At 45.8% G+C, this 15546-nt stretch overlaps 1 protein-coding gene across 1 annotated transcript in view; it reads right to left on the bottom strand.

Annotated features, from left to right (window-relative positions):
- SCFD2 (sec1 family domain containing 2) overlaps positions 1–15546 on the bottom strand; it is a 1965980-nt gene that overhangs the window by 1626823 nt on the left and 323611 nt on the right. Inside the window, exon 3 of the mRNA XM_078678196.1 lies at positions 8785–8912. Within this exon, the coding sequence (XP_078534322.1) occupies positions 8785–8912 (128 nt within the window). The remainder of the gene's footprint in view (positions 1–8784; positions 8913–15546) is intronic.

The raw sequence follows: 15546 nt of genomic DNA, 5'->3' as shown, positions 1-15546 counted from the left end.
GAACTTGCATGATCGTCAGGTTTGTTGAAGGTAAAACAAAAACTGAGTCTATACAGGAAACCAACATAGGGCGGGCCGCCATGTTCTCCGGAGCCAAGAATTGGACTTCCTGTCCCAGTCCACCTCTATCCTGACATGTGATGTACTCATATCCCAGCAGCGATACGTTCATAGAGCTCCCTCAATGCGCCTGTGTACAGGTAGATAGGGAGAACTAAAGTCACAAAACTAAGGCACCCACAGAGCTCTTTAGGCGCACTTAAAGGCTTATTTATGATTAGGGCTCCCGGTTTTATGGTAATAATTTTTTTGACATTTCTATATTTATGCATATTTATTTTTTGTCCACTTTATCTGTATTTATCAGTGTTTATTTTGGGTTCTGTGAAAAAAAGGTGAAACTCGTATATTTCCATATTTATTTTAACCAAACAATATGCAGGCATGCTTGAATGCTTGCTAGGTTTCAGTGATATGAACACCTGCAGAAGATAAATCGATGCACTTATATGAAAATATGCACATTTCAGTATCAGCCTTGTGCATATCTACTGCTGTTTAATTTCTTTTTGTTAAGCCCCTTACCTATCAATTTACACAGTTATTGCCTGGAAGTCATGGCAAAATGCATTTAGAATCACTCAAATAGCACCCAATTTTCGTTTTTAACCACATTTAAAAATAAATACAGAAAAAATAAATGGTTTTCTGTCTGTATTTTTCTGTAAAAATCAGTAAAAACAGAAAACAGGGTGCCTTATTTATAATCTAGTAGTAAAATACTCACTACTCTCTTAAAAGTACTTTTGGCTAAATAGATTTGAACGTTAAAGTGAAGCTAGGGAGACAATTAATCTACTACTGGTGCCATCTGTGATATAATCTAGGTTTGATATATGTAACAGGGTTAGACCCAAAATAGTCACTGGGACCTGGGTAATTATTGTTATGAACAGAGGGGTCCCGGACTGAGGAAAGTGATTTATATACAGTGAAAAGACATACAATAGAAATTTTTGAAAAAGACAAACCAATGAGGTTACGATGTTTTAATTCACAAAGTACCCAAACAAACCGCTTAATGGTTTATGCAGTTTTTTTGAAAATTATCTACACTTCATAAAAGTATTGGTGCCCACATGGGGAAGGGGGGGGGAAGTGTTGTGAGGGATTTTAGTGAACAAAAGTGGAATGCATAAACAACAATCAATTACACATCATTGATCAATAGTTTAAATTACATTCTAGACTGGTCTCCCTAATTCGGAGCCATATACACGATGGATAAGTCACAAAACGGGTCTTCATCAGGACAGGGGAGCAGTCAGTGAAAGCAGCTCTCGTAACCAGGAACTTCCTGGTTACGAGAGCTGCTTTCACTGACTGCCTCGAGACCACGCTTCTGCATAATTGTGTTTGACAAGATACGATCTGCTGACACCAATCCGACAGTAAAATCGGGACCTGAGAATTTTTCGGGAGGCGATATCGATCCAACCTGATGGCAACTTTATCGGCTCTCCACTCCCAAGGAGGCTCGCCCACTGCTCCCCTGTCCTGATGAAGACCCGTTTTGTGAGGGCCAATTACCCTACGCCTTGTTAGGGTCGAAACGTAGACTTTTTCCTTTGTTCTTACTCCTATGGTTAATCAGGATTCGCACAGCCTAATGAGGAGATATTGTTATTGTAAATAAAATTGTGACTTATCCATCGTGTATATGGCTCCGAATTAGGGAGACCAGTCTAGAATGTAATTTAAACTATTGATCAATGATGTGTAATTGATTGTTGTTTATGCATTCCACTTTTGTTCACTAAAATCCCTCACAACACTTCCCCCCCTTCCCCATGTGGGCACCAATACTTTTATGAAGTGTAGATAATTTTCTAAAAAACTGCATAAACCATTAAGCGGTTTGTTTGGGTACTTTGTGAATTAAAACATCGTAACCTCATTGGTTTGTCTTTTTCAAAAATTTCTATTGTATGTCTTTTCACTGTATATAAATCACTTTCCTCAGTCCGGGACCCCTCTGTTCATAATCTAGGTTTGAGGCACGACTTGGGCGACTCGTTCTTTCATTCTTCTGAACTGGGCGAAATATGTGTCATTGACGTGAGAAAAACGCATCACTTATTAACCACGTTAAGTAAATGTTGTTGAAAATTTGTACGCAAATTTGTAATGTTCCTTGCCCACACTATACACTGAGTCCAGGTAGGTGTATAACTGCTTTATCTTTATTTTCATTCAAAACAAGTATTTGGAGCATAAGGGCGCCGAGCGTCTACACAGTGACTGCTCCGGTCGCCAACTGCCGTTCTCCCCGTTCGCGCCTTCACTTTGGCGCCTACTGCGCATGCGCGCGCGTCGCGCTCCTGTCTATGGCGTGACGCGTCATCGCGTTCACGCTCATAGACTAGAGCGCATCCTACATATCTCCCCCTTTTTTAACAATAAACAAAATTAACTTCTCCAACTCTACGGTATGTCCATGGTCCCCAATGTTCTTTGGCTGGGCTGCCAGTATGACAAACCTATTGTTAATGTCCACTCATTTCAAAGTCTCTATATCGAGAGGGCACTGTAACTGCCCTGCCACTACGGGTGTGTCTTACCGGCATGTTCTCTTCCACCTCTCTGTCTCCGCCTGATCTCGATCCATCTCTCCGATCTCCACTCTGTGTTACTCCAGTCGGTGTGACATCTCTGACTGCGCACCCTGTGCTGGGATTTCCCATCTCACTGTCCTCTCCTACTTCCTCGGGAAAGACTTCATCACCCTGCTCTGGTCGAGGCGTGGTTTCGTGGAAGTCCCTCTGTGTCTCTATCTCCTCCAGCTTGGGCCATACGACTATCTTGTTCACTCTGGCCATGCGGTCTTGGGACCACACCCTGCCGTCGCTGAGGAGGGCTGCTCTACCTCGCACCTCCTTGACTTGTAAAGGCTGACTATATTTGCTATCACCTTTCTTTTGTAGGGTAGGGAGTTTAACCCTAACCCACTCTCCTTCCTCCAGCTCTGTTCCTTTCACATTTCGACGTTTGTCATAATTGGCGGCATAGATCTTCTGGGCCTTTTCCAAATTGTGCTGAACCACCGCAGGGGACCATTTACTGGTGATGGTCTTCTCCCTCCATACTACATTGTCCCGAGTGAACGGATGCCGTCCTCTCAGCACTTGAAATGGACTGTACCCCACAGCCGTGGGGGTGATCCTGTAGGACCACAGCATACTCATCACCTCGGTCTCCCAATCCTTTCCCTGCGTGATGGCCGCCTGTATGGAGCCCATCAGCACACGGTTGAACCGCTCCACTTGACCGTTGCATGCGGGATGATACACTGCCGTGTGTTTAGATTCAATCCCATTTCTCCTCATGAACCTAATCCATTTGTCCGAGACAAACTGCGGGCCATTGTCACTGAGGATGGTTTTGGGAATGCCTTCTCTTAAGAATACTGACGTCAGGAATCTCAAAATCGTGTCAGTGTCCATGGATTCTTGAATGTCCACCTCAGGCCATTTAGAATACTTGTCCATTACTACACATAAATACTTGTTCACTCCTTTGCTGTCCAGGACCGGCCCCAGTATGTCGATGGCCACGTTCTCCCAAGGTCCCTGTGGCGTGTCAAACTTCCCCAAGGCCGGTCGGAGTGGTCTAAGCACTTTGTCAGCGCCTTGGCATTGGCCGCACTCCCTCACTTGCCTTTCAATATGGACATCCATTCCTGGCCACCAATACATTTGCTTGACGCGTGCTTTGGTCTTTACAATACCTAGGTGGCCCTCGTGTAGAAGAGTTACCAATCTGGGTACCAGTGAATCTGGCGGCACGACCCTCTCGCCCCTATAGATGAACACTCCCGAGTCACTCAGGGACAGTTCCTCTCTTATTTCATAGAACCTCCGTACTCCATCGGTGAGCTTCCTTTTGTCGGGCCAGCCTGACGTCAAATGTCTCTTGATCTCCACCTTTTCCATGTCCTGATCATAGGCGGCCTCCCATTCTTGGACACTTATCGATCTCTCATGGTCCTCCATGCTTGCCACCATCTCCTCCTTGTCCAGGGCCTCCTCCGGCGCCACTTCCATCGCCGCAGCCCTGCTGAGATAATCCGCGACCCTGTTCTGTGTTCCTGGCAGGTATTCGACATCATAGGTGTAATCGAGCAGCTTCAGAGTCATTTTTGCTATTCTCGGGGTCGCTGTCTCATGACCCGAGGAAGTCAAGACTTTGATCAGGGGTTTATGATCAGTTTGCAGCTTGAATCTTGTACCCCAAACGAACTGCCGGAATCTGCCCAAGGCCCAGGTGACGGCCAGCATCTCTTTTTCAATGACGCTGTACCTTTGCTCCGTCGGAGACAACGCACGTGAAGCGAAGCAGATCGTCTCAGTGGCACCATCATCCCTCACTTGTGCCAGAACCGCCCCTAAGCCCTTATCACTGGCATCTGTGGTCACCACGGTCTTGCCCGAGGGGACAAACCCTTGCAATGGAACAGCTTGACTGATGCAGTCTTTGATTGTGTCAAACTCCAATTGCGCTTCTGCGTCCCACACAAACTTGGTCTTGTCTCTGATGAGTTGCCTCATTCTGTACGTCCTGGTGGCGAAGTGTCTCACAAACTTGCTATAATACTCGGCCATTCCAAGGAACGACCGCACTTCCTCCTTGGAGCTGGGAGCCTTTGCATCCTTTATGGCCTTCACATTTCGTTCCTTGGGTGAAATTCCACTCGTGCTGATCTCATGGCCCAAGTAGGTCACCGAATGGGTTCCTATCTTGCATTTACTCCATTCCGCCGTTAGCCCCTTGTTCTGCAACACTTCCAGCACTCTCTGCAACTTCCTGTCGTGATCTCCTTTGGAAGAGCCCATCACCAGGATGTCATCCTGAAAGTACTGTACCCCCGGAATGTCCTTGAACAGCCGATGCATCAGCTTCTGAAAGACAGCCGCTGCGGATGCCAGGCCGAAGGGCATCCTCCGGAACTGGTAGCACCCAAAAGGAGTAATGAAGGCGGTGTACTTTCTGCTCGATGGATGCAGCTCAATCTGATAGTATGCAGACGTGAGATCTATGGTGGAGAAGTGAGTCACACCTTTAGTCTTGGCGAGCATCTCCTCGATTCTAGGTAGGGGAAACTTCTCCACGATGAGACTTTTGTTGAGCTCGCGGAGGTCAACGCAGAGACGAACCTGTCCATTTGGCTTCTTGACCACTACCAAGGGGGATAGCCACTCCGCACTGTCCACCGGCTCTATGACGCCTTGCTCCTCCAGCCTCCGGAGTTCCTGTTGTACCTCTCCGCTGGTAGACATGGGAATGTTCCTGACTTTATGCACCACTGGTACTGCGCCCTCCTTGAGGACCATTCTGTGGACGAACTTGTCCAGTTTCCCAACTGAGCCATCAAAAACTTTGGGGTATGCTGACTTCCAATCTTCATCTCTCGTGAGGGGCCACTCATCTGTCAAGAGAATCTGCTCTTTTCCTCCCGGGTTGAGTATGATTCCCAGATCTCCTGCGTCTCTCCACCCCAGCACTGAAGGACCTCTCTCTGCTATATACAGGGTGCACGTGGCTGACCTCCCTCTGAATTCGAATGTGAAGTCTCGGCACCCCACCAGGGGAATGGCGTTCTCCGTGTACGAGATGGGTCTGATGTCCGGCGGCCATAGGTCTGGCCCCACCACAGGCACAAAGTCTTCCTCCCATATGGATCTTTGCACGATGGTCCAAGGAGATCCTGAGTCGACGGCCACATGTACCTCCCTCTGAATTCGAATGTGAAGTCTCGGCACCCCACCAGGGGAATGGCGTTCTCCGTGTACGAGATGGGTCTGATGTCCGGCGGCCATAGGTCTGGCCCCACCACAGGCACAAAGTCTTCCTCCCATATGGATCTTTGCACGATGGTCCAAGGAGATCCTGAGTCGACGGCCACATGTACCTTCACTCCCCCTATCAGCATGTCCGTGCGAGGCTTATCTCTTCGCTTCCCCGTCACCTCTAATACTTGGTCCTCGATGCATAACACCAAGTCGTCGTCATCCAGGTCGTCCTCCCCGCTGACGTCCGCTGTGGCCGCATCGACGCACTTGACCGTGGATTTCTTCCCCTTCTTGCGGCAGACTTTCTCAAAATGGCCGACCAGGCCGCAAAACGAGCATCTGGCGCGGAACGCGGGACAGCGTTTATCCTGCGCCGAATGTGCCGTGCTGCCACATCTATAACATGCAAACTTGTTGTCTGGACCAGGGCGGACTGTCTGCTTCCCTGTCCTTCTCGAATCCTTCCTCTGATCTCCATACACCCCCCTGGTTTTGCTGGGCTGGGGTGCCTCGTCTATCTTGTTGAGCAACTGTCTCGGTGCGTTCTCACGTTTGGCTGCCTCTGCACCGCGTCTTGACATCTCAGCCTTTTTGACCATTGCAACAACTTCTTTAAGCGATGTCTCACTCTGCGCCCACAGTTTGTCCTGGACAGACCTGCACGTGGTGTGCATGACAATTTGGTCTTTGATATACTCCTCCTGAAGACCCCCATACTGGCACGTGATGGCCAAGCGTCGGAGCGCCGCCACATAATCATCAATCGATTCACCAACCTCCTGCTTCCTCTGTTGGAAATTATACCTGTCTATGGAGACACAAACTGCTGGACGGTAATGGCTGTCCAAGTCATCCAGGGCGTTTTTAAAGACATCTGTTTCAGTCGCTCCCCTCTCCTTGGGCACTAGGTTCTTGAACACTCTCACCCCCTCCGGGCCCAGGTTGTGGAGTAACAGTCTCTTCTTCCTTTCCGGGGTGAATGCCCCTTCGTTTTCATCTTCGAGTGCTTCAATATAGTTTTGAAAATATTCCTTCCAGTCTTCCCATTTTAACTGTGGTTCGCCCGGTCTAGGCAGGAATGGGACAGGGGCCATCAGAGCGGACGCTTGATTTGCCATCCTAGCCTCACCTCTGGGGTCGACCACCTGGGCACTGTGTTGAATGGGTACACCGGATGCTCCTGCACTCCCTGCCGTGTTCCCTTGCCCTCTGGGGCTACCTGGTGTGCTATCCCTTCTAGTCTGCGTGGGGTCGTCAGTTTGCGCCCCTTCCTCTGTCTTGGGGTCGATGCCTTTGGCTGCCAGGGTGCTGGCTGTGCTCTCCTTCCCTAGCCCAGCACTGACCTGGTTGTTGGAGCTGGATTTGGTTGTTCCCGTGCTTTCTGCTACTGCCACGCCCTCTGCTCGTCTTTTTGTCGCTGTTGTCCTACTGCTGGTAGTGTGGGGCTGTCATGGAGTGTCTGCTCCTGACCACTGTAGTGCCTGGTGTTCGTGGTCCCAGCCTCGTCGCCAATGTAATGTTCCTTGCCCACACTATACACTGAGTCCAGGTAGGTGTATAACTGCTTTATCTTTATTTTCATTCAAAACAAGTATTTGGAGCATAAGGGCGCCGAGCGTCTACAAAGTGACTGCTCCGGTCGCCAACTGCCGTTCTCCCCGTTCGCGCCTTCACTTTGGCGCCTACTGCGCATGCGCGCGCGTCGCGCTCCTGTCTATGGCGTGACGCGTCATCGCGTTCACGCTCATAGACTAGAGCGCATCCTACAAAATTCCGTTTAAATTTTTTCAACAGAAAGCACTGTATAGAATGAATTAGAAAAAAAGCCATCTTGTCTTAGCGAAGTATGAAACGTTCTGTGTGTTGTAAGATAAAAAACTACAATGTGTTGGTAGAATTAATTGCTCAGAGAGATGATCGAAGTGTCAGGCCACAAATGCCATTATCCTATGAACTTCGCTCATGGGTTTGACTTCCTATAATAGAGATATTTATGTTCTAATCGCTCTCTGATCGCCACTCTTTTCCCATTAATCTGCCCCTGGTATTATACTACACCACCTACAAGTGTATCTACATTTACCTAACTGCCAAAACAGAAATGTGGTTTAAATGATTTACTCAAAGTGGTATTGGTCTTCCTCCTCACCCCCATTCTGATCAAAGAAAAGGCACTGACTGGCCCCTTCCATGTATATGATGCCGTGTGCCCCTGCCCCGCCCCCTTCGAATTAGTTGTTCATGATAGGCAGATAGTGCAGTTTTAATATTACATACAGTTCTATGCAGCAGGACCGTGACTCGCATAAGGCGAAGTGAGGCAGCAGCGTCAGGGCATTAGCACTAGGTGGCGCAATAAAGCAAGGAAAGGCCACGAAAATAGACGGCTTTCCTACTACGAAATGCTTCTTTGCCTGCAGCACCGTTCATGCTAAACAGCATGGATTACTAGCGAGGAAGGTGTTAATCCTTGTGAACAGCACCACTGTGATTCAGCATCCCGCCCGAGGGGTAAACCAGGAGACAACAGGGGCTTGTGAGCTGCACTTCTTCAACAACGCGCGTGTTCACTATTAACAATGATGGGAAAATAAGAGAGTATGGGGTTACCGAAAACAATACGGTTAGTCTGTTAAACTGTTGTAGATCAGAAGTCGGTGTTGCGCTTATAAAGCACTTCAAACTCCTGCAAAGGCGCCGAGAAGCGCTTTGACAGACCGGTACCCCAGTAATGATTTGCTTGGGCTTGGTTGGAAGCTTTGTGGAATGCGATATTAATTACTTATAGGGCTCACAAGCCAAGCAAACACATTCCGAATCTCTGGTCACATACATCCTACATAGCTACAGTACATTTTATTGCCACTCTTTTACAAGACATACGGTAAGCGACGAGCGACCACGTTTGCCCAGTCCATGCAGCGTCAACACATACCCATGCTCATCTTAATAGGCAGCTTCTCTCTGCTCGCTGCTTCCACTAGGTGGCGCCTAACCTCCATCACAGCTTCCTTGTGCTTCAGACTGAGCATGGACTCCCACAGGGCCTTGGCAGCGGGCTCTCTGAAAGAAAACCAAAAGAGTTAAACTAATAACTTCCTCGCCAAAGAATGTAAGTACCTAGAAACAACCCGAACTAAACAAAACCATGCATTTGTATTCGACCATTCGCTTTAGAATCCGCCAGGCACATAACAGAGAGCATACAGATGCGTGCTGGAAGAAACAGAGACGCCACATGTATCACGGTTTCATTATAGATGAACATTGAAAGTGCAATCATTGACCGCCATTGGCACAGCAGAACGGAAAAAGCACGATATATAATTCAGTGAGGAAATGTTGGATTTAAGAAAAAAATATATAACTAGCAAAGAAGCGATAAAAATAGCAACACCATTGTAGCAACATTATATCAGATATTAAAAACTGCCATTTCGTGCATTGCTTACAAAGAACAGTTAGCAAATGAAACCCAGAGTGGCGCAGCATCGCCACACTAAAAGCAATAATTTCTCAAGATATTCTGACTACTCTCTCTGCGGACTTCTCTGAGGGTCCATAGTAGAGTTTAAGGGGGCAAATTAAACGGGTCTGCACGCAGGAATTCCATGAGTTTTTTGATGCGATATATTATAACAAAGGCGAGACTAAAGTTTTCAGCTGTGTCAGATTGGATCACAATCACAAACATTAAAAAAACTGTGAACAGGCCGTCTCCATGGCCACCCAACAAACGTGTAAAGCAAGGCCAGCCATGTGGTCAAAGCTGCTGAAATTTAACGGGGCAAAATACCACTTATTTACCGAGACGTGGATTTGGGTGTGATACATACCAAAACCCGCATATTCTTTCCATAGCGCTAGAAGTAGGGGTGTTCTGCAGCACCCCCAGCATAACCATGCTGGAGTTCAGAAGGTAAATAAGTAGTAAAGATGCATTTGCATTTTTTTTTATCTTGCTACGTTTGCCACAGAGCCCAAATGTCAGGCTATGTTTTATGACACATTGCTGCTTATTCTTTTACCATAGACATTGGGGTTTACTTTTCTTTCTCTGACTGAACAGTTGGAAGATTTTGTGAAGGGAACTATCTAAAAACCTTGCTGGGGAATATGGAGTGTTAAAGGAAAGGCTATAGAATTGCATTTTTTTCTAACACAGAATAAAATGTAAATACCTGTGAATGAGAGGAAAGCACACATGAGCCGCATTTTTGGTAATTCAGATTTGTGATGGAAATAAAGATTCCAAAAGGATCAAAATAATTCAAGACACTTTACTTGGTGATTTGAAAACTGTAAATGTTTGCTGAAAGCAGATTTCCACACAGTATCATTTGTGCTCTATATAGTTTTACTAGTAAAGCTACATGTAAATGTGAATTTTGTTGCCATTTCAATGGAAAATGTGCTGCCAGTAAAACAGTTTGCTGCCACAATACACTTCAGTAGTATATTTGCAACAGTGTACTCCAAAATGCACAACTGGATACACACCACACCATTATCACTTTCTTCTTTTGCGGTGCTTGTTCTTTGTGTAAAACTTGAATTTTTCAAAGTCCCTATAACTTCAGTGATGTGACATTGATAGCATCGCCCCAAACTCTGAAAATTGTTCCAGCACCACTAGTTGTTCTCCAAGAAGGGAAAATACTCAGAATAAGTTGCACCTGATAAAGTCCACACCCTAAAGTGGCAGATTGTATTGGGTTTATTAAATGCCACCTAACCCGTCAGGGCACTTGAAATCAGGACCTTAGAAGGACAAGCAGAGCCGGCAAGGTTGCACATGAATTTCAAAGGGAAGAACAGGTTGGTTTAATCAGTCAATAAAAGGACAAGGTCACACCCAGATTTTCCTCTCTTTCACCTATCTTTCTCTTTCTTGTAGGTGAATGACTTGGTGCGCTTCATGGTTCTGATGCCGAAGGGACCTAAAGAGACTGTAGGGGGCTTCTGGTGGCAGAGAGGGCATGGTTGGACAGTCCACTGGTGCATTAATGGTAGAGCACCATGCAGTTGGTGACCAATAAACAGGTCTAGCAAAACCTCTGTGTTTGCTGTGGGGGCAGAGTACGCAGGTCGATTATTGAAACAATTATCTGACTGGATGACATGAAAGCCTCTTGAGGACTAAGAGTGGGTGAGAGGTAACCCCCCAATCATGCCCGTTGGTACCCAAAGGAGTAGTTAGGGGTTAGAGAAGGTGCAGAAAGAGCGAGGAGCTGGAAAGTCTATTATACATTGAGAGATACTTTGATAAGTGATATCTATCTCGCATCATGCCGCCAAGGCAGACTTTACAAGCGCACTCTTGACAGGGTAGAGTGGGACAGGGAAGACAAGTCACTCCCTCCTCAGCAAGTGGCAGGAGACAGCGTCCCAGAGAGCGTCGGGTAGGATTCCATTGTTAAAGAGTGTAGAGTATTTGGAATGTTATAAAGGCAGTTCCATTAAATCAAAGTTTTTGAGAGATTGGCAATATCTAAAAGTTATCTCATTTCATTCCCAGTTTTTGCCCATGTATCTGAGGCTGACCTATTGGTGGATGAAGACGAAGGGGAAGCTTTGGGAGCAAAACAGTGAGATAACATCTCCTGCCCATTCGAAACACCCGGGTCTGCAAGCAGGGCAAACTCAGGAATTTCAAAGGAGAGACTCTGATATCAAGGCAATAGGAATGTTTAAAGACTGAGGGAATGCAAAATACTGGATAGTCCATGCATAGCAGGGCAATTTATGGCGTCACACTGTCAAAAAAGTCTACACGTCATTGATCACTCATGTTTACTGTTAAAGGGTGTGTCATTCAGTTTGTTGACGATAAGTTGGGCAGCCAAGTGGATCTCAACTACAAATTACATACCCTATGTTTTTAAAGTAATGGACGACTGTTATACCAGCTCTGACGATAAGTGCTTGCACTTTCCATCACAAGTGAGACACCTCTCTAGAAAGGTGTTGGAAGTATCCTACCAACACACAGTAGTTCTATTATGAAGTGCAGGTACTGTCAAATGCTAGTAGAGTACCTCAACCGAAAAAAGCTGCCACTGTCTATTAGCATAACAGCCCGCCAAGATGTGCTTGTACTGTATATTAGTATAACAGTCCCACTGAGAAGTGCTCGTACTATTTATTACTACTATAATACCTCAGCTGAAATGTGCTGCTACTCGCCATTAGTATAACAGCCCGCTGGGAAGTGCTTGTACTGTCCATTAGTATTACAGTCCCACCGAGAAGTGCTTGTACTATCCATTAGTATAAAAGCCTGCCAAGAAGTGCTTGTACTGTATATTAGTACAACAGTCTCACTGAGAAGTGCTAGTACTATTTATGACTACTTTAATACCTCAGCTGAAACATGCTGCTTCTCACCATTAGTATAACAGCCAGCTGAGAAGTGCCTGTACTGTCCATTAGCATTACAGTCCCACAGAGAAGTGTTTGTACTATCCTTTATTATAACAGTCTGTCAAGAAGTGCTTGTAGTGTTCATTAGTATAACAGTCCCACAGTGAAGTGCTAGTACTATTTATTACTACTATAATACCTCAGGTGAAAAGTGCTGCTACTCGCCATTAGCATAACAGCCCGCTGAGAAGTGCTTGTACTGTCCATTAGTATACCAGTTCCACAGAGAAGTGCTTGTACTATCCATTAGTATAACAGCCCACCAAGAAGTGCTTGTAGTGTTCATTAGTATAACAGTCCCACAGAGAAGTGCTAGTACCATTTATTACTACTATAATACTTCAGCTGAAAAGTGCTGCTACTCGCCACTAGTATAACAGCCCCCTGAGAAGTGCTTGTACTGTCCATCAGTGTAACAGTCCCACCGAGAAGAGTTTGTACTATCCATTAGTATATCAGTCCACCAAGAAGTGCTTGTAGTGTTTATTGGTATGACAGTCCCACAGAGAAGTGCTAGTACTATTTATTACTACTATAATACCTCAGTTGAAAAGTACTGCTACTCACCACTAGTATAACAGACCGCTGAGAAGTGCTTGTACTGTCCATTAGTATAACAGTCCCACCGAGAAGTGCTTGTACTATCCATTAGTATAACAGCCCGCCACGAAGTGCTTGTAGTGTTGATTAGTATAACAGTCCCACAGAAAAGTGCTAGTACTATTTTTTACTACTATAATACCTCAGTTGAAAAGTACTGCTACTCACCACTAGTATAACAGACCGCTGAGAAGTGCTTGTACTGTCCATTAGTATAACAGTCCCACTGAGAAGTGCTTGTACTATCCATTAGTATAACAGCCCGCCAAGAAGTGCTTGTAGTGTTCATTAGTATAACAGTCCCACAGAAAAGTGCTAGTACTATTTATTACTACTATAATACCTCAGTTGAAAAGTACTGATACTCGCCATTAGTATAACATCCTTGCTCAGATGTGCTAGTCTTGTTCATTGCTATTTTAATACTACCATTGACAGATGCAGGGACTGACCCTCTAAATCCTCCAAGTACAGCAGCAGAGATGAGAAATGCTTGTTAAGTGCATTATTAGTATAACACTACAGTGACTACACCATGTTCCCCAATGCAGACACCATTAGTATGCCAGAATGGGACGCAGGGCCAACACGTGAAGCTCCCTCTACCATCCATGGCAAATGACAGCCGCAGCCTTGCCGAATAGAGTGTGGTGCCAGTCTACAACCTACTCAATAGTAGCATATCAGAGGAGCCCCGGGCCCTATTCAAGCACGCAAAAAAGGACAGTGGTGCCCAGTTGAGTAGTAGAAGACATTCACGATTAAGAGCAATTGATTTCTCAGACACCAGGAACCTGGGGCCACTGCACCTGCTGAACTAATGATAGCTGCTATGAAACACTCACTGAACCCCTCATTTGGCACATGCTTGCTGGTGTATGCTTTTGTGAGGCACAAGCAAAAGATGGTGCACGTTGACTTGGACCGCCGAGCCAGTAAATTATGCAGTGGCAACCTGCCTACTTAAAATGCACTTAAGTTTTTCCACCATACGTACTGTTGTTTATATTGTTTTCATTCCTATATATATTATATCAACACTCGATATTAGCCAGTGGCTAGGTTAGGTTTCCCTGTCTCTCTTTTTCAACACTCTCCCTCTTTTGTTTATGTACTGGGCTTTTTGTAGAGAACACTATTTATTTATTTATTTAATTGCTTATATCGCGCAGGAATCGACCAAAAGGTATCTCCGCGCTTTGCTCGCAAAAGTTCTGAAGTATGTTGTCTCTGTGGAAGCCACATGAAGAATTATGCCATCTGAAACAGGAGAGTTTTTAGGGTCTTCCTAAAACACAGGTGGTTGTCATTGTGTCTTAGGTCAGAAGGAAGTTTATTCCACATGGTGGGGCCAATAAATGATAGGGCACGTCCACCTTGTCTGACTTTTTTTACATTGGGGGTTTCCAGTAGGCGTTGATTGCTAGAACGTAATAAACGTTCAGGTTTATATATCTGAAATTTTTGTGCCAGATATTTGGGGCCTTGCCCATAGAGACATTTGTGCACTAAGCAACAGATTTTAAACGTGACACGTTGTCGTATGGGCAACCAATGAAGATGACTTAACAAAGGTTTGGACGGGGTCCTTGCGGGAGCATTTAGAATTAATCTGGCTGCCGTATTTTGGACCACCTGCAAACGATTTAACGCCTCCTCGTTTGCTGATATGAGGAGGCCGTTGCAGTAGTCTAGGCGACTTATCACCAGTGCCTGTACAAGGGTCCTCTTGTGATTGTCAGGCAGCATGGGGAAGATTCGCCTTAACTGGCCAATTGTTCTAAAACAAGCTCCTGTAACAAAGTTAGCATGTTCCTTTAAGCTCAAGGTCTGATCTAGTTTTACCCCCAAGTTCTTAACAATTGGCTTTGGGCATGGGACGGGGCCAAGATCTAGAGGCCACCAGTCGGGAGACCAGAGCATGCTAGCTTTCCCAAATAGCATTACCTCGGTCTTCCCGACATTACACTGGAGGCAGTTGGTAGCCATCCAGTGGGACACCGCTCTCATGCCCTCGGCAAATTTGTTCTTCACATCGGGCGTCAGAGAGTTAAAAGGAAAAAGCAGCTGTGTGTCATCAGCATATGACACTGGTGTGAACCCAAACCTTCTCACAATCGCTGCAAGGGGGGCCACATACACATTAAATAATGTGGGGCTTAGACATGAGCCCTGTGGCACCCCCTTAGTGAGTACCCTCGAGGTGGAACGATAGGGTCCCATGCTAACAGATTGTGAGCGGCCGGAGAGAAAGCTCTCCAACCAGGCAGTGCCAATCCTCCAATACCCACTCTCTGCAATCGGCCGAGAAGAATCTCATGAGACACAGTATCACTCTCAATACATAAGACTCCTGCTACTATAAATGACACCAGGTTAGCTCTCACAGCTGAGGTAGATGCTAGGGCAGATCTATTGATAAAGGAGCAAGGATTTAATGAACTTTCTTAATTTAAACAGATTGGATTTTTCATACCGTTTCTATGAATCTAGTAGCACTGTGCATTTAGAATGCCAAAACTTCATAATATAGAAATAGAATCTTCTTATATAATCAGTAAATGTTGGTTTGTTAGGCTAGCTCACAGTACCACATCTAAACTCCTAACCCTACAGAGTTATAGATGTTGTGGGTAACCTGAAACATGACTCTAAAATTTGTAAGGAATTTGTG

Source organism: Lissotriton helveticus, chromosome 2_2 (genome assembly GCF_964261635.1).
Source record: "Lissotriton helveticus chromosome 2_2, aLisHel1.1, whole genome shotgun sequence".
NCBI lineage: Eukaryota > Metazoa > Chordata > Amphibia > Caudata > Salamandridae > Lissotriton > Lissotriton helveticus.
The sequence above is the reverse complement of the archived record's forward strand: the minus strand, read 5'-3'. Positions and strand labels throughout refer to the sequence as shown.